This window comes from Dendrobates tinctorius, unplaced genomic scaffold, assembly GCF_039654945.1.
Source record: "Dendrobates tinctorius isolate UK_male_01 unplaced genomic scaffold, ASM3965494v1 ptg000011l, whole genome shotgun sequence".
NCBI lineage: Eukaryota > Metazoa > Chordata > Amphibia > Anura > Dendrobatidae > Dendrobates > Dendrobates tinctorius.
In genome coordinates, this window is record NW_027361679.1 from 50,773,678 (window position 1) to 50,801,289 (window position 27,612).

At 42.7% G+C, this 27,612-nt stretch overlaps 1 protein-coding gene across 1 annotated transcript in view; it reads left to right on the forward strand.

The window, feature by feature from the left end:
* Positions 1–27,612, forward strand: part of FRAS1 (Fraser extracellular matrix complex subunit 1) — a 692,624-nt gene that overhangs the window by 517,132 nt on the left and 147,880 nt on the right. Inside the window, exons 33-39 of the mRNA XM_073542109.1 lie at positions 3,083–3,197; positions 7,036–7,173; positions 7,289–7,321; positions 10,328–10,459; positions 14,148–14,273; positions 16,375–16,622; positions 26,325–26,476. Of these exons, the coding sequence (XP_073398210.1) occupies positions 3,083–3,197; positions 7,036–7,173; positions 7,289–7,321; positions 10,328–10,459; positions 14,148–14,273; positions 16,375–16,622; positions 26,325–26,476 (944 nt within the window). The remainder of the gene's footprint in view (positions 1–3,082; positions 3,198–7,035; positions 7,174–7,288; positions 7,322–10,327; positions 10,460–14,147; positions 14,274–16,374; positions 16,623–26,324; positions 26,477–27,612) is intronic.

A 27,612-nucleotide genomic window follows, 5' to 3' on the forward strand; every position in this document is an offset into this window, starting at 1 on the left:
AATTTTTATTTGCAGTGCAGAGGAGTTAGTATGGGAGCTCGCTTCTCCCCCTCCCTTGCAAATATCGTTATGGCGAGGTGGGAGGAGGATTTCCTGTATTCGGATGAGAATCCATTTTCCAAATGCCTGCTATGGTATGGCAGATATTTGGACGACCTGCTGATGATTTGGTGTGGTCCAGAAGATAGTATACAGGGGTTTGTTTCATATTTGAATACTAATGAATTTAATCTAAAATTTACCTCTTATCATCATTTGACCACAATGAATTTTTTGGACGTCACTTTATCTATTAGTGATTCGGATGTGGTCATAGTCACTCCTTACCGCAAACCTACTGCCACTAATTCCATCTTAACGGCAGATTCCTGCCATGGGGTACAGACCAAGAATAATATTCCGGTGGGGGAATTGATTCGAATAAAACGAAATTGCTCCCAATCCAGTGATTACAATAGGGAAGAAAGTCAGGTTTGCAGCAGGCTTTCCAAGAGGGGGTATCGTCCCTGGATTCTTAATAGAGCTAAATCAATTGTACGTGAAATCAACAGGGAAGACTTACTGTTTAAACATAAATCATCTTATCTGAAAAATAAAACTAATAATAATATTGTCTTTTCAACCAATTACAGTAACCAGTACAATACGGTTACTAGCATTGTGAGAAAATACCTACCAATCCTTAATGAGGATCCCATTCTAAAACCGGTGATTCAGAATAATATTAGGTATGTTGCCAAACGGGCACCTACACTTAGCACTATTCTTTCCCCCAGTCTTTTTACTAGTGAGAGTGGCCAGACAGAAGGATCCTCATGGATGACACTAAAGGGTTTTTATAAATGTGGTGCAGCTAGATGTAAAACCTGTAATTTTGCACAAAAAGGAAAAACATTTTTTTCTATGGTAAATAAAAAAACATTTACCATTAAAAACTTAATAAATTGTAATTCCTCCTACATTGTATATTTAATATCATGCAGAATTTGTAACATCCAATACACTGGTTGCACCACGGGACCCCTGAAGGTCAGAATCAGGAGGCATCTCTCAGATGTGTCTAATCATAATGCTGTTGCGGTTTCGGCAGTTTCAAAGCACTTTGCCACAGTTCACAAGGGGGATGTCAGTGGCTTTTACTTCATGGGAATAGAACAGGTGCACAGACCGATCCGGGGTGGAGATCACAGAAGGAAACTCTTGAACAGGGAGTCCTTCTGGATCTTCACCCTGGGCACAAGATATCCAGATGGAATGAATAGCCGACAGGATCTTATATTGCATTATTAAATACGTTTATCCCAGACTCTCATTTAGGGGTTGCAATATATTGTATTTATCGTTTGTTGTGTATTGGTTGGGGTTTTCTCATTTGGAGATTTATCAAATATTTTTATATAAAATAAAAAGAAAGAAAGAGAAAAGAGAAGGGAAAGGAGAAAGGAAGGAAAGGGAGAGAGGGAAAAGAAGAAAGGGAGAAAGGAGGAGAAAAGAGAAAGGGGAAAAGAGAAAAAAAATTTTAAAAGTTTTTTTGGAGATATTTTCATTTCGTTTTTTTTTTTTTTGTTTTTGTTTTCTTTTTTCTCCTTTATATTAATCTGATAAATAAAAATATGATAAAGAAAGGAATGAGGAAAGGAAGAAGGGGTAGGAGGAGAGAAATAGGGAAGAGAAAAGACTGCTCTTTGATACAGTTCAGATTATGTGATTTTTGTGTATCCAGTAGACATCATACTTATTTAATGTGGATAAAAATTTCTCTTAGGAATTGTCCCTAATAATGATGGGATGATGTCTTGGTGGATACTGAATTTACCTATATATTTGATTGCGTGTTTTTTTTTTTTTTTTTTTTGTACATATCCTTTTGTAGTATAATTTATGGTACATTATTTATGGGACATGAATATGTGATATGTACTTTAAAATATGTGGTTGCAATTATTGATGTTCATATTCATCTTTTTTATTTTACATTAGGAGTTTTTATATCTCCTTTTAATAGGAAAAAGGAAAAGGGAGAAAGAGAGGGGAAAGGAAAGAAAGAGATAAAAAAAGATAAAGTATATTATGCATGTTATTTATGTTATGTTGTCTACACTGACTGTTTTTCCTTCCATTCTGTTTGGCTCTCCTACCATTACCATATCAGGAGCTCCTTTGGAGCAGTTCACACATCTGTTTCTGATTATTGGAGGTGGGAGAATCCAACATAAGGAAGTTGGTTGCATTTAATGTCAGAACATGATTAAGACCTGAGGCGTCGAAACGCGTTGTTCTGCAGTCATCCGACTGATATGCTGTACCTGCTGGAATTTTAATATGCATTGGCACAATAAAATGGATTTTTAATTTTCCATTCCTAGCGCTGGAACTTTCTTCCCTTTTTAATTTTATTGGGTTATTTTGTTTTACTTTCTGAAACTAATAAATAAGCTAACTCGAGAAAGAGAAGCTCTACGGATCTTGTTAATGACAGATGATAAAAGCTCATTCTTGTACTACTGCAATTCTATTACACCTATAGACCTGGTCCATTGAGGCTCATTAATACAGTACTAAGCTGTTACTAATTTAGGTATTATGTATGGTACTTATTACCAAGTATAAATCATGCCTTTTTTTGGTTTGTTTTAAAGATCCGATGTGCCGGCTATGAGAAATCTAGCTTAGAGGCCATATGTAAATCAGGCAAGATGTGCTTTGGGGTGTGCTTATACTGCTTCTTCCAAGCACATTGACATGCCCCATGTGCTCTTCCAGTCTGATTTGCTTATGGCTTCTGTCCCGAGATTTCTTGTGATTGGCACATCAGATCTCCACAAGAAAGGTCTAATTTTTGGATAATTTTTGGGGCAATGATTGCACATAGTTATTTTACTATTAACTCCTGTAAAAGCGTGCTGATAGATTCCCTTTAAATTTTAACAGTTATGCTCCTTTTCTTCAGTCATACACTGTGTGCATCTTTCATTACTGCACCCTAGAAATCACTGTTGGAGTTAAAACCCTGCCGTCTGACTGCAATGAAGTTAGTGCCATGAAATGACTTGTTCACCAAATGAATGCACATATTTTACAGGCTCTTGAAGACAGAATAACAGTGATTGGTTCCCATTATCTGTCATTTGTGGATTCTGAGAGCCCCAGTGAAAAAATAGTTTACAATGTGACTGTTCCCTTGAAAGCACATGAAGGTAAGAAGATAAACTGGGGGAAATGTGGCATTTCTCACCATTTATTTGATCACTGGGGAACCATTCCTTTATTGCCAGAAATCCTTGAAATGAGATTACTGCTGCAACCATAACAGGAAAAGCTGTGGGCAGGTGCCTCAAAAGAATACATTTTCTTCTGCTGTCACTATTTTACTGTTTCTACTACTTGCTCTTTGTCTGCACAACATTTTTTTTTCAATGTTTTAGAGCATTGTATAAGAATTTTAGCTTATAGGGGTGTTCTTTAGTTTTGAAGTTATTCCCTATCCATTAGACCTCCAATTGCTGGAGGTCTGACTGCTGGGATCTCCACGATCCTGAGAACCAAGGCTCTGGAGATCCCTGTGTGAATTGAGCTGTGGTTGATCATTCACCACACTGACGTGCATTTTCTTTTTTAGTTTCTCTATTGCATCATGACCAATGGGCATTTGAGAGTCCTAAAAGGTATGGAGATGTGAAATGTGTCCATGTAGTGAGTTACAAATGTATGAATCGCTACATAGATGCATTTCACTCCTCCACTTGACTGACTCCAGATCACTCAAATCCTAAGGCCTGTTTCACACATCCGTCTGTCACCATCAGTCAAAATCCGCCGTTTTGCAAAAAAAACAGATCCGCCATTTTTCTTGGCGGATCCGTTTTTTTCCCCATTGACCTTCATTATCGGCGGATCTTGACAGATGGGCATCCGTTGGATCCTTTTTTTACGGATCTGCCAAATTTTTGGCATCCGCTGACATGACAGGACGGACAATGCAACTTTTTTTGGCCGTCCGGATCCACATTTGTCACTGCGCATGCCCGGCAGCATTGCTTTTCCCGGACATTTAACCCTAAATCCCGTTCTGGCGGCTGGTAAAAAAAAATTCTCTCCCTCTCTCTCCCTCTCCCCTCCCGGGCTCCTTTAAATTTCTGCCTTCCGCGGATCCGTCACAGCAACGGTCCGGTAGCACACGTTGGTTTAAAAACAGTTGCGGATTGCAACTGATGCAAACAAACGTATGTGTGAAACAGGCCTAAGCCATCCCACTCCCACCACCTCTCCATTTGTAAGAAAGACCTTTAGAGGGTCATGGACTTCAGCTTTGGTTTGCTGAGAGATTTTGGTGGCATTATAGGGTAAGCTAAAATGGTTAAATACAGCACCTTTACCTATGAGCATCCCTACTCTCCTCAGGACATTTATTATTTGGGCTTGGTATGATGTATATTTTTGTCATTAAATTGTACCCTTTATGTAGGACATTAAAAAGTAAGATATGAACAGCAACCTTTTTAAATTTTTCAATGTTATCTTTCATATATACAGCTTCACACACAGTCATAGCTTTATTTTAATTAATATTTCTTAAAGATGATTTTTTTTCGATCACATACACAACATACACATACACAACACAATGCGCTTGCATGAAGGACAGTCTATTGACAGTAGTTAGATTGGCTGATTAGACATGTGCATTGATTTAGCAAGACTACAGTTATCTATAATAAAATAATCACTAATGTTATACCATAAAACCAAAAACATGAGCTTGAGCACATATTGGTATAAGTGTAATGCATAGGTGCGTATTCACGCTGTGGACATTTAACAGACAGAACCTAAGATAAAAACAAAATGAAGAAATACCCTGTAATACATAAATAAATAGTAATAGTACATGTAGTTAACACTGTTTTGATCAATAAGGTGTTAAGGCCATCCCCCACCACAACAAGGTGTACTCAATCAGGACCGTACCTAACTCTTGTAGTTCACCTCACTGTTTCAGCAGATGTAGGACTGGGTCCCGACTGTTAGACGCCTGCCCGTGGAAAACTATATAATGAAATGAACAGCCCAAAAAGAGGGAGCCATGCCCCTGTTTGTACAAAAAAGTAAAGCAAAGCAAAAATAATTGAACTGGAGCACATGTTGGTATAAGTGCGATGCATAGGTGCACATTCACACTGTGGAGATTTAACAGACCTAACCGAACATACAATCAGAATGAGCAAATACCATGTAGTAATACATTTTTATTTTTATATTCAGTTTTGTCTTATTTTATACCATAGCCAAGTCTCTTGATACCCCGAATCTTGCACTACTGTCTGAACTTCTCTTGCTGGGAACAATGGGTTGGGCATGGTAAAATACAAGCCACCTTTCCCTGATGGCCAAGGACTGGAAGAAGAAATCTGTGGGTTCAGGCTCTATTTTTTTATGTATATGACTAGTTTATATGGTTTGATAGTGTTCTGACTACTTGAGGCAGATTTCTGCAACAAAGTATATTTCTCAAGTCTTCATTGCAGTGGCGTAGAGCAATATAAATGTGGTGTAAGTACCATCTAATAACTTGAATTCATGGTAAATCATTCTTTATTGAAGTTAATTGACTAGCTCCCTAAAATGTGAGAGATTAATAAAGTTGCGGAGAATCACAGCGGGGAGCTCACTAGATAAGTCTCTGATGTGTCAGCTGAATTGAATTCTCCTCTCACATTACTGTCCGCATCAGCCTTAAACAAAGCAATATTACATTTAACTTGATGGATTTGTTGTGATGCTGCAGCTCTAAACGTCACATGAGGCGGGCTACGTCAGAAAAGCCAACTAAGTGTCGCATGCTAGAACAAACGGCGACCAAAATAATGCAGTCTTATTGGTCATCAATCATTGTTAACTTGTGTTCGTGCCTTAAGCGGTAATTGATCTTGGGTGATATAAACTCTAAACATAAGTACTGTATTTGATTGCTGCTCCACTATAATAATAATAATAATAATCCCTGTGAGATGTATTACTGCCAAATCTGCAGTATATTCATTATCTTGAAGATGTGCAATTGTATTTCCAACCAGGCTTGAGCATTGTTTTATATAGTATGAAATAGCTCGGCACAATTACGTTATGGGTAGATAAAACATTTTTCTTTCCTATTTCTATATGAGCCATGAATTTTAGCTAGAATCTGTCAGTTGGATCAGCCCTCCTAAGCCGTCTATATGAGCATATAGGTCATATGAAGCTGAATATAATGCTCCCTTGATATCTGTGATCCGATGTCTTTTCCAGAGATATCCTCATTTTTCTAATATGTAAATGAGATGTTCAGCACTATGGGCCGGACACTGATCTGTGTGAGAATCTACATGAAGGGGGCATTATAATCAGTGTGAGACATGTAATGACTGACTATTTGCTTTGCTGGTCTCACTATAGACCTATGTGTGAATTTAACTAGCAAGGTACAGCAGAGCTGAACTTTTTCTCACTGCAAACACATCTGCAGCTGCAGCTCTCCTTTTACAATAATGTCGGCTCGAAGCTACTCCCCTCCCCACACACTGGCTGCCTGTAATATGAAGGCTGAAGAATTGTTGTAATCAGACACAGCGCTACAGTGATATCAGGAGAAGAACATACTCTCCAGTGTGAGACATGTAATAGCAAACAGTCTGCTGTCCTCATTCAGCTCCCCATCACTGCTCCAGTCTCTGTTTTGGCTGTAGCGGTGATGTCCTATCTACAGCATGCACTGGGCTCAGCGGCAGGTGCCATCCACCTTGGCACAGCCACGGAGCTCAGTGATTGTCAAGTGTGGTGAAATGTGCTGTTGATGTGACTTACTGTCAAAACATTGAGACTGGAGATTTGGCAGGGAATTGGCGCTAGACTCAGTAAGGGAGAGTACATGTTTAGCTTTTTCAAGTATTTTACAACGTTTCAAGCCCACTTTCCTGAAGGTGGACCTCCCCTTTAACTACATAACGTGACATTTCCGATAAATAAGTATTGACAGATTTTATGTCCAATATGCAGGTAACTTAGAACACAAAGATAAGCCCAGGATCCCTGTGCGGTACTTTACACAAGCCGATATTAATGGTGGAAACATTCTCTACCGTCCACCAAGAGCAGCACCTCACTTGAGTGAGATCATGGACTTCTCTTTCACAGGTATGTGTTGCCTTTAGTTAAGCCCTTCACATGATTTACCGGTAAGTCATATCACAATATTGTATAGAAAACATTTGGCTGGTCCGTGCTAATGCAGATTTTATATTTATTCTAGGTCTTCCAGAATCGGTGGATTTCTTCTTTACAGGTAGTGTCAATTATTTTTTTGGTTAGTATTGAAATAAAAACATGTTGATACACTAAATAAGAGATTACTTGTTTCTAGCATCTCATCATTAAATGACTTCAAGTAATTCCAGATGGGACCCCCGCGGATTATAAGTCTCTGGAGTCCCCTTTCTATATATAACACTGGTTACACTGGAGTCCTACAATCAGATAGTGACAATAGTGTTTAGTGTAGATTGTAGCTGACTGACTATAAGGTCACTACCCAGTTCTTCAAGCAAGAATCCTCTTCTTTTCATGGAAAGAGTAACTAAACTTTCATTTTTTTTAATAATTTTGTCTTTTACGGAAAGTTTTTAAACTTTACAAATCTCTTCATTGGGAGATTTGTCTTCATTCCTGTAAAAAGAAAATTGCAAGTACCATAGGTGATGTGACAGGGTCACTGGCCCTGTATGTGAGGGGAGATATGTGTCAAGGAGATTGCTTTCTTCCGTGATCTAAAAACCCATAAGTTTCTCTCCTTCATGCTATGTGCTGAAGGGGTTAACCAGCCATGATAATTGATTGTTTGTTTGTTTTTGAGTAGAGATGGGTGGGATGCCTACTCACAATATCTCCACCTCAAGGGAGTGTTGTATGTTTGGAGAGTACGTGGCTCCAGGTGGAGCTGAAGACTTGTGGTGGTCCTTTGCGGGCGAGTCCAGCCAATACAAGGACTTTGCTATACTTTATCGTTTGTTAGGCCAGAAAGGCCATGTTTATTTTGTTATACCCTGCCATGGTTTATGCTGTGCCACAATAAACCAGCAGGTGACTTACACCAGAAGCGTTCCTGTGTCTACCTTCTCAAGCAGCCGAGTGAGTCAATCCCTCACTGTGACTTTCAAACCCCTGCTTTCCCCCAGTCTATTTGCCTACATTGCATTGATATCTGAACATACTCATTTGGAATACATATTAAGTTGAAAGGCTCAGCTCATCATCTGTAACTTAATAACTCTGGGGATGAGCCTGGTGCAGGAGATGGCTTAGATAAGCACAACACTCAGAGGAGCTATCACCTGCACTAAAAAGGAGTAAGTTCTGATATCAATGCAGCTCCATTCATTTGCTATGGGATGCCTAGTGCTGCGCTCTGCTTTTTTAGGGCAGCCCCATAGAGAGTGAATGGAGTGGCAGTCCTCCATTTTGTAATGGGGATACAATTTCCTGATCTATTGATTGGCCCAGTGATAGGACACGCTCCAATTAGCAAGTTATAACTCTTTTTTACTTTAAGGTTTAAAAGACCACTAAGGCTAATTTCACATCAGCGTTTTTTTCCGCAACACATCGTACGCAATAGAAATGCATGCAAAAAACGCATCATGCGTTTGCATTTTTTATGCGCATTCGCTCTCTAGGGGTTAAAACCAGTGTATAGACATTTTTATGCCGAAAACGCATGTCCATGCGCATGCCTGCGTTCCCATAGACTGTAATGCGTTATTTTGTAGCATTCCATGCGCAAGCGTGCGCATGCGTTTTTTTTAAACGCCTTTCGGCGGACCCAAAAATGCAACAGGTTATGTCTGGCGCTCCTAGGCGCACACCTTGAAAAAACGCATGCGCACGAAAACGCATACGAATGCGTGCAAACGCAAGACCATGCGCACGCCATGTTAAACATAGGTACGCATGCGCATGGACGCGCAAGATGCGCTGCGCAAAAAAATGCTAATGTGAAACCAGCCTAAGGCTGGTTTCACATTAGCGCATTTTCAGCGCGCGCACGGCCGGGGGTAGCTCCGCCCCCGAGCCGGCTCTCTGCCCGGCGTGCCCGCCCCTTGCTTGTAGCGCCGCCTACTAGCGGACAGCGGCGCCTGCGATCGGCGCACCCTATCTTTAGCATAGGGTGCGCAGATCGTGCGCAGGCCGTGCGCTAGTTGCGCTTTGACCTGTGCTGCGCACTTTTGACGGTGCGCCGTGCGCGCCAAAATCAAACTTTTCGGATTTTGGCGCGCACGGCGCACCGTCAAAAGTGCGCAGCGCAGGTCAAAGCGCAACTAGCGCACGGCCTGCGCACGATCTGCGCACCCTATGCTAAAGATAGGGTGCGCCGATCGCAGGCGCCGCTGTCCGCTAGTAGGCGGCGCTACAAGCAAGGGGCGGGCACGCCGGGCAGAGAGCCGGCTCGGGGGCGGAGCTACCCCCGGCCGTGCGCGCGCTGAAAATGCGCTAATGTGAAACCAGCCTAAGCGGTTAAAAAGTAAAAAAAAAAAAAAAAGGAATTGATAGAGTAAATAGACATTTAAAAACTGACCATAGTTTTGATGAAATTTTGAAAATAAGAAACTTTAAAATATATCTTATTACAGAAATCTGTTTTTTTTTCTCCTGTTTCTGGTTTATGCAGATTTTTCCTATTACAAATGGCACCATGAGTTATAAATAATCTAGCTATAGTGCTTGATGGACCTGTATCTTTTACAACCTATATACCTTGGTAATTTTAGTAATTATGAGATAAGAGGTGATAGTTGTGATCATAAACTTCTATGGAGAACAGTTGCCATCATTTCAGGAGAATGTTTGCTTTTGCCTCTAACTCCTCCTTCTTTCTCCTCCCCCTCTCCATAGAATGTTAAAAGCACCAAGAGTCATGTCTTATCTCAGTAATGGAAAAAATCTGTATTCAATGAATGATTTTATCCATGAATTAAGCTCGACTAATCAATAAAGGAAGTGAAAAAGCAGATTTCTCTGATAAAATATATTACAAATTGTTTATTTTCATGTGTACTGCTGACTCAAGAATTAAAAATGACTGTTATTCTTTAACAATAAGGGCTATAGGAAGGTTATATATGCCATGTGTGCTATATACAGTAAATTATTTATGCTATTAGTTTTTGAGATGTATTTAGGCCAAGAAATTATGCTTTACTGTGTTCTGATATCCCATAATATGTGAAATATAAGTGCAGTCCGGAGGTTGCATTGTAGAAACAATCTGACTGCTGCTCTCTGTTCTTTCTCATAGTCTCAGATGGGGAGTTCACCACAGCGGAGATGCCATTTACAATCCATTTACTTTCAAATGAGCAGCAACCTCCCATGTTCCAGATCACCGCGCCATTCCTAGAGGTCACTCAAGGTGGAAGAGTTCCTATTGGTTAGTGGCTAGCATTTACTTCTCTGACACTTTCATCTGTAAGATGGGAAATAAGTTGTCAAGCAGCAGGTAATATGAGTTACCGTAATTCAGACTATTACAGGTGTCACAGATTTCATCAGCAAATTATTTCTGGGAGATATATGTGGGATAGGTGTGTAGTCAGGGGATCAGGAACGAAGATACATTTGCAGCTGTACAAAGAATTTTACTGATTAGGCCTGTTTCACACATGATTTTTTTGGGTCAGTCAAAATCCGCTAAAATGGCGGATAACGGATCCGTTCCTGTACTGACCACAACGTTTGGCACTGGACCGTTATTTTAACGGATCCATCAAAGGAAGAATTTTAAAGGAACCGCTGCCTGGGGAAGGAGAGAGAGAGAGATTTCCGCAAAAAAACGGATCCAACGGATGGCCATCCGTCAAGATCCGCCGGTAATGCAACTCAATGGGGGAAAAAACGGATCCGCCAAGAAAAATGGCGGATCCGTTTTTTTTCCAAAATGGCGGATTTTGACTGATGGACACAAACGGATGTGTGAAACAGGCCTTACTAATACTGACAAAAATAGTTACCATAGTAACAGTCTACCCATAAATGAAATAAAAAGGGCGTCACTTATCTAATTAACTCATTTTAAATAATACCAGAGCCAGAAGTACAGATCATGTTGCCATAGGCACAAAGCATGAGTACATCCTCATTAACGGCTTATGTTCCCCATCATGATTTACATATTTTTAAGCATTTGTAACAATAAGTATCCAGTGTTAATAATTATTGCTATGGCAGACAGCATTTTTATTGGTGATAAATGTATAAAACGCTTAGTGGCACTTACACTTTACATTACTTACTAACGCACACTGGTCCTGGTCACTTTTTGTAGATTGTGCTCCCCAAGGCTTATGCTCTGTAGTGGAAATACAGGGTATCATATGTTGTATCAATGTCTAGAATCTGTGTATAGAAATCATTTAATCATATAATTATATATACTGTGACTAAATATTACTACCATACTATGGTTGTACAATACGGTTGTTCTGTTTATCAGGAGACCGCCATACGGTAACTACATAACTCCACCATACAGGCAATGGATAACACACTCATACCGCTGGTGAACAAAGAAATATGACAGGAACATCAAAGCGCCACATCCCTGAGACTGAATACAGGGATGACATAATGGTCAGATATATCACATAGGCATCTCACACATTTATAGAACGATTTGTGACTCTCAGTTGAGTGGAGTCATACACTTTCTCATCTTCTCAATCTAGGGCATATGGCTATGATGACATTTTCCAAAGTTACCAAACACTCAAGTTTCACTATTTCAGTTGTATCCCTTATATGCTGACGTCAATAGCAATATCTGTATGTAAAGGGCCCCATCCATAATAGCAGTCAGCTGAACGATGATTTCGCCAATAGCTTACTTTCCAAACTCCCCCATACACAGGAGTGCTCGCTACAAGGGAACCACTGCCAGACTCTGTCATTTTCCAGACTCCTGACAGCGGCTCATTTCTCCAAGAACAAAACTATCAATAGTCCAAATCAGACATGCTGGATCTCATGTGACATCATCTGTCAGGAGGGAGTCCGGAGAGCGCTAAATACGTTAGACTGTGGGCGTAGCCAACCAATATTGATAGGTTTGGCCGACTTAAGTCAATTGGAGTCCAGAGGTTTGACAGTGTGGGCCTCCTCTGTCAACCTCCCTAGTCATAGTGGCCTACAGAATCATATTGTCAGGTCATTTTTTTCTTCACAATAATAATTAGTGATTATAAGATGTTATCTGAGCATGCTCGGGTGCTAACCGAGTGACTTCAACATGCTCGAATAATATGTTCCGAGTCCTCGCGCCTGCATGTCTCGCGGCTGTTCAGCAGCCACAACACATGCATGGATTGCCTAACTAAAAGGCAAAACAAAAACAAAAGTTGTCTTATTTCATTCAAAACTTCTACTTGTAACACTAAAAAAATCTCTGACATGTCTATGCTGAAGGATATAAAAGGAGATGGAAAAGCAAAAAAAAAAGATAAAGACTAAACGTTTTGGGAAAGAGTTAAAGGGAACTTAGCATTACATATGCTCATCACATATAACCACCTGTTATAGTGTTACACAGGATAGTAACAAATTTGTAAACATGAGACCCTCTAAAATGTCACTTTCAGCATATACAGTATATGTGTGTACATACTACATAACTTTTTAATTGGGCACCTGCCAGAGAAACGGTTTCTTTATATGTATGTGTGTAAATGTAGATGAAGGGCAATAGAATAGATCTACATATTCAAATAGACAGATAAATATACATACATACAGTCAGTCTTGGCGAACGTATTGGCACTCTTGAAATTGTTCTAGAAAATTGAGTATTTCTCTCAGAAATTTCATGCAATTACACATGTTTTTTTATACACATGTTGGACATAATTTCACACAAAACCCCAAGAATAGGCCAGATATAATTGATTCCCCCTTTCCAAAATTGTGGGTAAACGACTTTGTTTCAAGCATTTGATGCTCATTCAAATTCACATGTTCACATGTGGCAAGAAGCAGGTGTGGGCCACATGAAAATCACAGCTGAAACCAGATAAAAATGGAAGAAGTTCACTCAATCTTTGCATTGTGTGTCTGTGTGTGCCACACTAAACATGGAGAACAGAATGGAGAAGAGAACTGTGTGAGGACTTGAGAACCAAAATTGTTGAACAATATCAACAGTCTCAAGGTTAGAAGTCCATATCCAGAGATTTTGATGTTCCTGTGTCTACTGTGCGCAACATAACCAAGAATTTTACAACCCTTGGCATTGTAGCTAAACTCACTGGATGTGGACGACAGAGAAAAATTGAGGATAGGTTGCAAGGCAGGATAGTCTGGATGGTGCATAAGCAGCCCCAATCAAGTTCCAAAGAAATTCAAGCTGTCCTGGAGGCTCCGGGTGCATCAGTGTCAGTGTAAACTATCTGTCCACATTTGAATGAAATGAAACACTATGGCTGGAGACCCAAGAGGACCCCACTGCTCACACTGATACATAAAAAGGCTAGACTACAGTTTGCCAAAATGTACATGAGTAAGCCAAAATCCTTTTGGGAAAGTGTCTAGTGGTCAAATGAGACCAAGATGGAGCTCTCTGGTTAAACACATCATTCTTCTGTTCACCAAAAACGGAATGAGGCCTACAAAGATATTCCATATGCATAAATAAATATTTTATCATACAATTATCACTTATTTCTTGTGTCCAAACAAGTATTTAAGTACCTTGATTAGAATAGACCACGCACGTAGAAATATGATTGCAGATGCTAGCTCATGTATCAACACCTATATATGTTGATAAGCAACTTGAATTGCCGCGACAGTCGACATGCAGCTAGTTGGAGCGTCTGACGAGTGGCGTACGTTTCCATGTGCCATGATGGAAATTTTATTCCAGTGATTTTGTTGGAGCTGGGAGAAACTGATGTGAAAACCCGCAAAAGTCACAAAATTTTGGCACAACTCAGAGTTGCATCTAACGCTTGCAAATTTTCAATGCTTTTACTCCAGAATTCTGGTGTGAAAGCTTTGGTGATTCAAACCCATAGAATATGTTGCCAAAGGTATCCTCGTAGATTGTCATTTTCATTTATAATTGGCAGGAATGCAGCTTACAGTAAGCGATACAGACACTGCTCCAGAAGATCTGTTATATGAAGTGGTGGAACCACCTCGTTTTGGTGTTCTTATGAAATCTGAAGATGGCATACAGACTCCTTTAACTTCAGGTAGATATGAAAAATGTATATTATTTGTTATACCTCCTCACATCTTATACAAACATTCTAACAGTTTTATCGCACAATCATCTTTTCTGTTCAATGCACGGCCACAGTAGTACCCCAATAGTAGCAATCCAGTCAAAAACTGGCACTCGCTTCTTCCATAAAAACTTAATTTATCAAAAATGGTTAAAAACAACGATGGTCAGACAGCAGCACAAAAAAAACGAATGCCAACAGCAGGAACACATACTCCAGGTAATACTTTTCTGACCCACATGGTCCTTAGTCTGAGCCAGACTAAGCATTATGTAGGTCAGAAAGGCATTGCTATTTATTATTATTATTATTATTATTATTTATTGTTATAGCGCCATTTATTCCATGGCGCTTTACATGTAAGGAGGGGTATACATAAAAACAAGTACAATAATCTTAAACAATACAAGTCATAACTGGTACAGGAGGAGAGAAGACCCTGCCCGCGAGGGCTCACAATCTACAAGGGATGGGTGATAATACAGTAGGCGAGGGTAGAGCTGGTCGTGCAGCGGTTTGGTCGATCGGTGGTTACTGCAGGTTGTAGGCTTGTCGGAAGAGGTGGGTCTTCAGGCTCTTTTTGAAGGTTTCAGTGGTAGGTAAGAGTCTGATATGTTGTGGTAGAGAGTTCCAGAGTAGGGGTGATGCGCGAGAGAAATCTTGTATGCGATTGTGGGAAGAGGAGATAAGAGGGGAGTAGAGAAGGAGATCTTGTGAGGATCGGAGGTTGCGTGCGGGAAAGTACCGGGAGACGAGGTCACAGATGTATGGAGGAGACAGGTTGTGGATGGCTTTGTATGTCATGGTTAGGGTTTTGTAATGGAGTCTCTGGGCAATTGGGAGCCAGTGAAGGGATTGACAGAGGGGAGAAGCTGGGGAATAGCGGGGGGACAGGTGGATTAGTCGGGCAGCAGAGTATAGAATAGATTGGAGGGGTGCAAGAGTGTTTGAGGGGAGGCCACAGAGCAGGAGGTTGCAGTAGTCAAGGCGAGAGATGATGAGGGCATGGACTAGGGTTTTTGCAGATTCTTGGGTGAGGAATGAACGGATTCGTGAAATATTTTTGAGTTGAAGTCGGCAGGAAGTGGAAAGGGCTTGGATATGTGGTTTGAAGGAGAGATCAGCGTCAAGGATTACTCCGAGACAGCGAGCTTGTGGGACTGGGGAGAGTGGGCAGTCATTTACTGTAATTGATAGGTTCGTAGGGGGGGCCACTATTACTATTACTATTTTTGCTATTACTTTTTTGTGACCATTGTTGCTGTTTTTATCCATTTTTGATAAAGTCCGTTTCTATGGAAGAAGTGAGTGCCAGCACTTGACTGGATTGCTAATGTGAAAAATTTGCTAAGCAAAATTGAAGAAAACTAGATAAAGCACTACAAGATAATATATATACCATATTATTGTTGTTTACAAATGTATATGGATTCAACTAGGGTTTCTGTCACTCTGAGCCAACAACTATGATGTCTTTTTTTTTTTTCTTCCCAACACTGATCTCTATAAACTACCACTTGCATATCTTATATTTCTGGAACAACTTGTTATCTTTCCTCTAATTTTATCTTTGTTGATACTATATCCATGAGACATGTCTATATTACGGTACTTTAGTTTCCTGTATCACTGGTAAAGGAGCATATAAATAATGATTGTACCTCCTCTACATTGTCCTTTGGATGAGAGGTGCTTTGCTGTACTTCCTTTTTATCTGTAATGTAATCACCCAGTTTTTATCCTGTATGTATCTTTTATGTCTTTATCTAATAAAAATTGATATTTTTGTACATGTGTGGTCACACTTGTAGGTTTTGTGTTGCAGTTCTGAATAGTATAGAAAGAGAAAAGGGCCTAGCCAAGTGGAACATGTACATGTGCACCAGACATGTAACAAAAATAATGTATATATTGTAAATATATTTTTTAACAACATTGTCTTTATTTTTGACGCTCCTTGATTCATGCATCTTTCAACACAATTGATAAAGGTTTACTGTATTGTCGGTGTACTCTTTCTGTAAGTAGAAATTCGAAGCAGATAACATTTGTTTAACATTTTTGGCAGATGATACATTTACATATGAAGATATCAACAGAAATGCCGTGCATTATGTACATGATGGCTCTGCAACCACAGAAGATAGCATGGAGATTGCAGTGACGGATGGAGTTACCTCCACCACAACCCTTCTGAAAGTAGTAGTCACTTTGGCAAACGGCAATGGTCCTCGTCTTGTCCCTGGTTCTCTGTTGTCCATAATGGTGCCTGGCAAAAGCTCTGTTGTCATAACCAGCTCAAATCTCGCTTACACAGTATGTGGTTTTAATATTAATATAGAAATATAAAAGTTTATTTTTTGTGATTTTTGGCGCCCAGTACGGCATAGCCATCTTTTTTTTCTATGGGGTTCGCTAAGAATTTCTGATGTTGTATCTTAAATGCTTAGAAAACTAATCAGAAGATATTCTAAGTCAAGCTAAGTGAAATTATCTAGCTGAATGAAGTCATCATCCTCATTTCATGTTACGATAGATGACCGTGCGTATCCATGGCACCCAAATCAAGGCAGTCTTCAATTCTGCGGTTGGCATCCTTGATCAAGCATCCCCGTGGTTACTAGGCCCCACAAAGTCATTATGTCGCAGGGCCAAGTAGAAGCCAGAGGAGCCAGACCTGGAGAGAGTCAGAATCAGGAGGATCAAGAAGATTTGTACAGTGAAGTGGTTTTACATTTCATAAAGATTGAAACATATTGTTCTGCAACTGGTCATCCCCTTTAAGTCTTAAGCTATTGCTGCATTAGTTTTATTTTAATAGCAGTAGGCTTAAAGAGGACCTGTCACCAGTGACACTTAACACGTCTGTTTTAGTAAATACTTGGGTTTCCCATAATATACCAGTTCTGGAGCACCTTTTCTTAGAACACTACTTTGTACCACTACTATGTTATTCTTTCCAGAATTGTATGAATAAATTGATAACTGGGTGTTGCCCTTTCTGTAGTCAAAGAGGTGTGTCTGTATTCTCTGGTGTGGTCTGCACTGAGTGGACAATTCCAGGCTGTGTAGGGCGACACCCCTAACTGGTAATGCCCACTTGTCAATTAATTAAAAAGCATACTTGAGAAGGAACAGAGGAAAAGCACGCCACAGGGTTATGACAAAAAGTGCTCTGGAATAGTAGTTTTGTAACAAACACAAGTATTTTATAGACAGGTCAGAAGAGTCGACATTTAAGCTAGTAGTGCTATAATAATCAGATACTGTTAAAGGGATATTGGCAAGATCATGAATAGGTTTCATGATAATCTACATCAATTTTTAATAAACTGGGCCATTATAAGTATAAGAAGTAATCACAACCCCAGGCTATATTTATGCCTTTGTTGCCACTGGAACTGTCCTTCTGTAGTTCAATAACCTAGGTCCATCGTGCACAGTGTAGGCATCCTGTCTTCTGCCTCATTCTGCAGCATGCTCACAGCAGAGTGGTTTGTGGTTTCTCGAAGCACTGTCAGGGTGTCATCAGCTCAACCATGCTATGGTGAGCTGTCTGTGTTTGGTGGAAGAAAACACCCATGCCCAGTTTCAGACAGTGCTTTCCTAGGAAGCTGCTGGCGCAGCACTGACATCAGCTGTGCTGCACTCGCCTTCTGCTCAGAGCACAGCACAGCAGTGCTTATGGAAGTGATTATGTTTGCGAAAATGTAAAATATAAATATATTTATAAATATATATATGACCATGTAATACCACCTCACTGGTACTTCTATTCATCTTACATGTCTTTCTAGTCATCTACATGTATTACATGTGTGCCAATCCTTCTGTCTCTTCATTTAATCCCAGACAGTCTCCATGATGTTGAGATAAGGGCTTTGTAGGGGCCATATTATCACTTACAGGACTCCTTGTTTCTTTTCACACTGAAAATGGTTCTTAGTGACACTGCGGTATGTTGTATGGGGTCATTTTAATATTGAAGAATAAATTGGACCAAATCTGACGCCTTCCTGATGCTATTGCATGTTGAATATGTATCTGCCTGTATTTCTCAGCCTTGAGGACACCATTAATCCTGCCCAAATCCCCAACATTTGCTGAAATGCGGCCTCGTACTTGCAAGGAACTCCACCATGTGTCACTGATGCCTGCAGATATTCATTATTTCCAGGACGTCCACCTGACAGCACCATGGAGGACGTCCTCCTCCTCCTTACAGGGACAGGAAAGCACACGAGAGGTTAAAAGGCCATGTCCCACCCCCTTTCCCTCAGTGTTTTTCCTGTCCCTGCACAGAGGGACACGCGAGAGCTTACCGGAGGGGCCCAGGGGATCGTGCGGCCGGTCCAATCCTTCCCCTGTCAAGAGGTCCCGGGGCCGAAACTGGAGGGAGCCGTTCCTCCCGGTGGGGGGGCTCTCGGCTCCAGGACGGGTCGGCTCCCCGCAGGCGGCTGGCCGTGCGGGCACCGACAGAAGTGGGCGCAATCGGCCGCGGCGGGCCGAGTACCGCAGGACGACGCCGACGGCTGGGCAGTGGAGGCCGGAGCGCCATAGCAGGCGGGGAGGCGGCTCCCTGCACGCGCCGAGCGCGGTCGCGCGCAGATGCCCGGCAGGAAGTGGAGGCGCGGCTTACCAGCGTCACATCCGGTGACGTCAGACGCCGGTTTCAAATCCAGGGCGCGCGCGCTCCTGGACCAAAGCGTTCTCCAGAGTCGTCACAGGTCGTTCCAGGCTGTGTGACTGCATCGGACGCCAGGGGATGGAAGGCAACACTGCATCTGGTGGAGGGGTAAGTGCGCATAGCGCAGACCACCCTCCCCACCCGTCCCCACAGCCCAGATCTGATGAGGTGCCCCTTATGTTATCAGGAAAAGGGAACCCCGGCAGAGTCCCCCTCGGGGAAGGACCCGGCGAAAGCCACCTCCAAATCAGTCAGATGTCCGGTGTGCAGAGTAAAGCTGCCAGACACCTATAGCAAGACCCTATGCGGTCCCTGTACCTCCAGGGTCATAGGCGAGGAACAGCCATCTCTACTTTCCGAAATGAGGTCGCTGATAAGGGAAGAGATTCAGGCCTCTACAACCCGGCGTCGATCCCCCAGCCCTGGGCCAGGTCGCAAGCGTCCGAGGTGGGAACCAGTCCCAGTATCAGAGGCGAGCCCTAGCGAGGAATCCGATTTCCGGGACTCAGATCAGGAGGAAGAAGGCGAGATCCTGGGGGATAGTCAGGAGCAGAACAGAAAGTACCTATTCAGACTGGAGGATACGGACGAGCTGGTACACACGGTCAGAAATACCGTGCAGATGGAAGAAGTCCCTAAGCCACAGTCCAGACAGGACTTAATGTTTGGAGGACTGGTGTCCCGCAAACAGGTGGTGTTCCCTGTAAGCGAGCACATCAAAGCAATGATCCTGGAGGAGTGGAAAGAAGCAGAGCGTCGGTTGACACTCTCCCGAAACTTTAAAAATAGACTGCCCTTCGATCCCGAGGAAACTCGGGCGTGGGAAGAAGTCCCTAAGATCGACGTCCCGGTCGCCAAGGTTACTAAGAAGTCGGCTATCCCAGCCGAGGACTCATCCGGTCTTCGAGACCCGATGGATAGAAAGGCGGACGTCTTGTTAAAAAGAGCATGGGAGACGTCGGCGGCCCTGATTAGAGCCAACATAGCAGCCACCTCGGTGGCTAGGTCTATGTTCCTGTGGTTGGGGCAGTTGGAGGAACACCTAACCAACAAGACCCCGAGGTCAGAGATACTAGCATCTCTTCCTCTCTTGAAATCAGCCACGGCGTTCCTGTCGGATACGTCGGCGGAATCAGTTAGGTTTGCGGCCAGAAACAGCTCCCTCTCTAATGCTGCCCGGAGAGCAGTCTGGCTTAGATCCTGGTCGGGGGATAACCCTTCTAAAGCAAAGTTATGTGCCATCCCTTTCTCGGGTCTGAGGGTGTTTGGTCCAGCCCTGGATAATATCCTTGAGCTGGTGTCCGATAAGAATAAGGGATTCCCGGAAGAAAAGCCCAGGCGGTCCCAGTCCTTTCGGAGAGGCTCCTTCTTCAGAGGACAGTCAGAGTTTAGGGGCCGGGCGAGGTCTAATAGAAGCTCCTACAAAGGCTCCTTCAGCCAAAGTGGGAGGAACAGAGGTCCCCCATTTGCATCGACATCTAGATCGAGGAGACAATGACGCCATAGGCGTTGGGGGGAGACTTCGCCACTTTGCAGCAAACTGGTCACGAGTCACCAACAATCAGTGGGTCCTCAGAACCATCAGGGAAGGTTACAGGATAGAGCTCTATTCTCCTCCCCCCGACAGATATATTGCCCCCACTGTCGTCCAGGAGGACTCCGCAATGTGGTCGGATCTTCAGGACATGTTAGACTCAGGGGTCATAATACCAGTTTCACCGTCAGAAAGAGGGAAAGGGCACTACTCTTCCCTGTTTGCAATCACAAAGAAATCCGGCGAGGCCCGCACCATCATAAACCTGAAGCCACTAAATGCTTGGGTCAGATACAGGAGGTTCCGGATGGAATCAATCCTATCCGCAATTCCTCTGATAGACAGGGACGCAGTTATGTGCACCCTAGACCTAAAAAAGGCATACTATCAGGTTCCTATTCATCCCTCATCCCAAGGCCTACTAAGGTTCGCGATCAGTTCACCAGCCCGGACCTGCCATTTCCAGTTCCAGGGTCTTCCATTCGGGCTGGCCTCAGCTCCCAGGATCTTTACAAAGCTGGTGGTAGAGGTGGTGGCCTACCTGAGAGATCAGGGTATTGTGATTGTGCCGTACCTGGACGACTTCTTACTGGTGGCAAGATCCAAAGAAGCGCTCATCCGAGACAGGATCCGAACAACTACTGTGATGGAGTTCCTGGGCTGGGTGATCAACTGGGAGAAGTCGGACCTCACACCAGACACCAGAAAGGTATTCCTGGGAGTCCTCCTAGACTCAGCCGACAGAATATCCTGGCTACCCGAGCAGAAGCAGAAGTCCATTCAGGCCAGAACCAGAGGCCTGTTGAAGCGTCAATGCTCCATAAGGGAAGCAATGGCGGCCTGCATCCAGTGTGTCCGTTGGGCTCAATTCCACTCGCGGTTGTTACAAAGAGAGATTCTCGCGAGGTGGGACAGGAGTCAGGCGTCGCTAGACAAACCCCTAAGGCTCTCAGGACGAGTAAAGGAGTCCCTTCGCTGGTGGTTACAGGCCAGGAACCTTCAGGTGGGCGTGCATTGGACAACCTCTCCATACGTGGTAGTCACCACAGACGCAAGTGCGTGGGGATGGGGAGCCCACACAGAAGGGAAGATCTTCCAGGGGAAGTGGCCAGCAAGCATCAAGGCCAGATCCTCCAATTTCAAGGAACTCTTCGCGGTCTGGGAAGCGTTGCGGAGAAACCGGTCGGTACTAAAGAGTCGTCATGTTCGCATTTTATCCGACAATACAACGACAGTGGCATTCCTGAAACACCAAGGAGGAACCAGACATCAACCACTACAGGCACTGGCGGAAAAGATATTCACGTGGGCAGAACGGACAGTTCGATCCGTGACCGCGGTACATCTAGAGGGTTCCCAAAACGAAGTGGCAGACTACCTGAGCAGACAACAGATCCACCCGACAGAGTGGGAATTGAACGTAGAGATCTTCGACCAGCTTTGTCAGCGCTGGGGGAACCCCAGTATAGATCTCTTCGCAAGCCGGAAGAACTCGAAGGTTCCCAGATTCTACTCCCTAAATCCGATGGACCATCCAGAGGGCGTAGACGCCCTGAGTCAGACTTGGGGAGAATCCCTCTCTTATGCGTTCCCACCACTGGCCCTCATACCGGCAGTGCTCAGAAAGATACGCGAGGACCACGCAAGAGTGATATTGATAGTGCCATACTGGCCGAGGAGAAGCTGGTTTTCCCTTCTGGGAGCCATGGCAGTAGAAGATCCAGTCGAGCTGCCCTTGTGGGAGAACATCATCCACCAGGGCCCGATCCACCACCCGGACCCAGCAAGACTCCATTTATCGGCTTGGATCCTGAGAGGGACATCCTGAAGGCAAAAGGATTGTCGGAGCAGGTCATATCCACCCTACAGGCCAGCAGGAAGCCGGTGACGTCGGCAATTTATCGGAAGATATGGAAAAGATTCTGTCTGGAGGGTGGCAGGTCCGAGCTCGTGGCAGGTACCCCTGATCTCCCTAACATACTAGGGTTCCTGCAGGCAGGTTTTAATAAAGGCCTCAAGCCCAGCACTCTAAAAGTCCAGGTTTCAGCTTTGAGCGCCTTCTTCGATTATCAGTTAGCTGCACATCCCTGGGTGATAAGGTTTATAAAAGCCACACAGCGCCTGCGCCCCACGATTAGGCAGCTCACCCCACCATGGGACCTGGGCCTGGTACTTCGGTTCCTCTGCTCGGACACTTTCGCCCTTAGTGAGAAGATAGCCATCCCTGCTCTCACTCGTAAAACGGCCTTTCTAGTAGCCATTACCACGGCCAAAAGAATAGGGGAGATCCAGGCCCTATCCACTAAGGATCCATACCTCCAGATAAGAGAGGATAGTATAATCCTAAGGTTAGACCCGGCATTTACCCCGAAGGTAGCCTCTACAAGAAATCTGAACCAGGAGGTAGTGTTACCCTCTTTCTGCGATAATCCCCGAAATGAGAAGGAGCGGCGGCTCCACTCGCTAGACGTGAGGCGCGCAGTTATAGAATACCTAGAGGCCACCAATAGTTGGCGTGTCGACCCGAACCTGTTCGTTCTCTTTGGAGGTAGGAATAAAGGGAAGAAGGCCTCTAAGGCGTCCATCGCGCTTTGGATTACCTCAGTAATCTCGGACGCCTACCAGGCTGAAGGCGCCAGCCCGCCTGATTCCTTAAAAGCCCACTCTACGAGGGCGGTATCGGCCTCATGGGCCGAGCGGGCGGGGGCGTCAGTTGATCAAATTTGTCGAGCGGCAACCTGGGCTAGTCTTAATACATTCTGCAAACACTACAAACTAGATGTGTTAGCTGGCCAACAAACCGCATTTGGGAGAAAAGTTCTCCAGGCAGTAATCCCACCCTGAGGAGGTGCTTTGGTACTCTCCATGGTGCTGTCAGGTGGACGTCCTGGAAAATAGGTATTAGACCTACCGGTAATGATGTTTCCAGGAGTCCATCCTGACAGCACGGGTAGTTCCCTCCCTGTTATGTTATACTATGTTGTATTATGTTATGTCATATGCTGTAATATGATTGTTTCATTAAACCGTTACTAGCATCATCCACCTTGTGGTACTTGTCAAATCACTGAGGGAAAGGGGGTGGGACATGGCCTTTTAACCTCTCGTGTGCTTTCCTGTCCCTGTAAGGAGGAGGAGGACGTCCTCCATGGTGCTGTCAGGATGGACTCCTGGAAACATCATTACCGGTAGGTCTAATACCTATTTTTTACTGCTTTCCAGCCCTTCAGTAAACAGTCTTCTATTACAACCAAATATTTCACCTTTTTTCTGTTGCTGACTTTGAGCAAGCGTGCTAAGAAGAACCGATGCTGTTTTGAAGGCAAAGAATAGTCACTTCAAATAATAATTTGATTTAAATGTATCTTTTGTTCATTTACTTTACATTCGATTAATTGATAAAAATAAACTATTGATACTTTTATTTTTTTTAAAGCATTCTTACTTTGTAGCTTTTTTCCACAGTAGTGTGTATTTATATATCAGCAAATTGCCTCTTCAGAGAAGATGATTTGAACTCTAGTACCACCTCTAGTACCTCTAGTGCCACCTATTGGAAGTCGCAATCCTAAAAGTCAATATCAACCCTTTAACAGGCCTTGGAATGTGACTTAGGATAAAAGCCAAATCAGAATCTCAAATTTGCAGACATGATGTTTCTGAATTTTGCCCCTCGTCAGTGCAAAGTATGAAATCTGATTTGGTTAAGTGACCAGCTTCTGACTGGGATCTAAAGGGTAACGTTTCTCCTTGTGGAGAGTGACAAGCCTGGCATGCCAGTGTAAGGAGGCTTACATATATAAGAGAGAAGAGGGAGGTGCACTGCAGCACTGATAATCTGTGTGGTTGGGAAATGAGTTTTTACCATATAAAGTAGGGCCAGCACCTGTAAGCCCTCATTTACAGCATTCTAGAATGCTGAGTATGTGTCCCCAAGGCGCTTTGCTTAGCACAAAAAAAGAGCTTTTATTATACTAACCTATGGTGCATTCCGGACCAATGGGAGTAGAAGGTTCTTGATCCTGTGTCTCCCGTACCAATGGGAGTAGAAGGTCTTGATCCTGTGTCTCCTCTCTTCTTGCGATCATTATATTCTTCTTGCTTTGTGTGGATGACGCATCCTACCTCATTCACACAGTGTCCCCCTTCACACTCCCGCGCAGGCATACTTCTCTGTGCCCTGCTTAGGACTGAGCAAGGTACTGTAGGGCGCATGCGTCGGCGCTCATTGACCTTTCCCTGTGCATGCCCATTACAGTACTGGGGCTGCCCAATAGGTGAGAATAATAAAAGCTCTTGTTTGTGTTATACAGAACACAATGGGAACATATACCTCATTCCTGAACATATAACTATATGGGCTTAGAGGTGCTGGTCCTACTTTATATGGGTGCTGTTGGAAGCAGAGAGGGGGTGAGCAGGTTGAATAAAACACTCAAGGAGGAAACCAAATGTTGGGATTAGTATGTATATTAAAATTATTTATGCTGGCACTGTACTTTGTGAAAAATAATCCAATTGTGCAAATAATCCTTTAATATGAGGATGATATGAAGTCAGAAGATTTCCAACAAGCACAAAGGAGAGGTCTTATTTTTGCGATGTGGCATCCTGTCCTTTATGTATATTTCCGGAAACACAAACGTATGGATTAGTGATTAGTTATAAATCCCCATAACCATCCTAGCAGGTGAAACAGTAAGGAATCATTAGCTCCATTTGTAGAATATCACTTGATGTCTACCATTTGTTTATTATCAAAGGAGACATTGCAGAGAAATTTTCCTGCTATGCCTGCTTAACTTGTGGCTCCATAATGAAAGTGATGGTGTTTAAGAGGCTGTGTCATTATTCATTCAGTGGCTTTGAAAAAAAGAAAGTCTTTGTTAATGTGATTTGAGGATGAAAGTTGCATATTTTCTTGCTAAGTAATGCAATCAAGTAATATTTTATGCAAATAATCCTCACAATTACAGCAGCTGTCACTTGTGAGATTGCCAATTACGTATTAATGAATGCATTACCTTTGGTTTTCATACTATAACAAAGGCAAGAGCACATAGTTCCATAGAAAAGCACACTGTTGTAGAAATCTGTTTTGGTTGTGGCATTTCTGCTCAGCTTCTAAAGCTCTATAAAGAGAATAAAAATCTGAATCTGCATTTTTGCTCCACTTAATGAATACTCAGTGGATAATGGACCAACTCAGATAACTTCTATCTCAGTGACGCAGGATGATTTCATTACTTTTTACAGTTCATACCTAACACTATCCATGACTGGTTCATTCATCATATAAATGAAATATAAGGCCGGGGTCACACTGCGTTAAGGCAGTCCATTTAACGGATTGCGTTACACCGTGGCATAACGCGGTGTAACGCAATCCATTAACGCTGCCATTAACCCCCATTATCGGGCACATTGCCAACACATGCCGTAAACGGCATGCGCTAGCGATGTGCCGTAATTCAGTGACGGACCCTCAGACGCGGGCTGCAGCGTCCGAGTGTCCGTCCCCTCTAGTCCAGATGAAGCATCTTCACTAGCAGTATAGCATAACGCGATCGCGTTATGCTATAGCGTTAAAGCAGCCCGTCATCACTATGCGTTGAACGGGCTGCTTTAACGCAGTATGAACCTAGCCTAAGGAACTGGTGACTTGTCGAAGCACATCATAAGCTTCAACTAAATTGTGATGCTTTGTAGATATTTCATATTGTATTTGGAGAGTTCATTACAATGTAAACGCTTCGTTGTATTACTCATCATAATGGACTTTATTTTTCCTAATCAGGATAATCATTCCCAGGACTCCAAAATCAGAATCCAGCTAGTCTCCCTGCCAATGTATGGCGTTCTAACCAAGACCAAGTCAGAACAAGCACCTGAGGAGCTATCAGAATTTTCTTTCTTCACAATGGAAGATATCAAAAATAGGAAGATTAAGTGAGTTGTTCTCTCGGAAAGCAGTAAAATGAAAATATCTTTACCATTTTACTGTAGATCCTCTCTAAAATACTGTGTTCTTTAGGTTTACGTCTAAATATATTGGAATAGTAGAGGAAAATTCTGGAAATGGTTGCCTCTTACAAAAACCATAATGCAAAACCAAAGGAAAAAACAATGTGTATATACCCTAATAAATAAGTAAAAAAGCAAGTGCATTAAATAACATAGGGTACTTGGTAAACACAGTTTTGATCAAAAAAGTATAAAGCTGTCCCATCACGGCAAGGTGTACCCATTTGAGACAGTAACTACATTTACGGTAAAACCTACCTAGTGTGAATAGTGGCAGAGTCTCTGGGTCCCAAACGGACACCCAGCTTAAGAGGGACTACAATGCGCTTATTAACCCCTTAATGACCGGAGCTTTTTTTGATTTTTCGTATTCGTTTTTCGCTCCCCTTCTTTACAGAGCCATAACTTTTTTATTTTTCCGTCTATATGGCCATGTGAGGGCTTTTTTTTTGCGGGACGAGTTGTACTTTTAAATGACACCATTGGTTTTACCATGTCGTGTACTCGAAAACGGGAAAAAAATTCCAAGTGTGGTGTTTTTTTGCTTGGCTTTTTTGCTAGGTTCACTAGATGCTAAATCTGACCTGCCATTATGATTCTCCAGGTCATTACAAGTTCATAGACACAAAACATGTCTATGTCCTCTTTTATCTAAGTGGTGAAAAAAAATTCCAAAGTTTGCTAAAAAAAAAAAAAAAAAAAATTGCGCAATTTTCCGAGACCCGTAGCTGACATTTTTAATGATGCCACTTTTGTGCAGATACATTCTTTTGATCGCCCGTTATTGCATTTTAATGCAATGTCTTGGCAACCAAAAAAATGTAATTCTGGCGTTTTTAATTTTTTTCTCGCTACGCCGTTTAGCGATCAGGTTAATGCTTTTTTTTATTGATAGATCAGGTGATTCTGAACGCGGCGATACCTAATATGTGTATGTGGGATTTTTATTTTACTGCTTTATTTTGATTGGGGCGAAAGGGGGGTGATTTGAACTTTGAACTTTTAGGTCTTTTTAATTTTTTTATTTTTAAACATTTTTTTTTTTTTTTTACTTTTGGCAT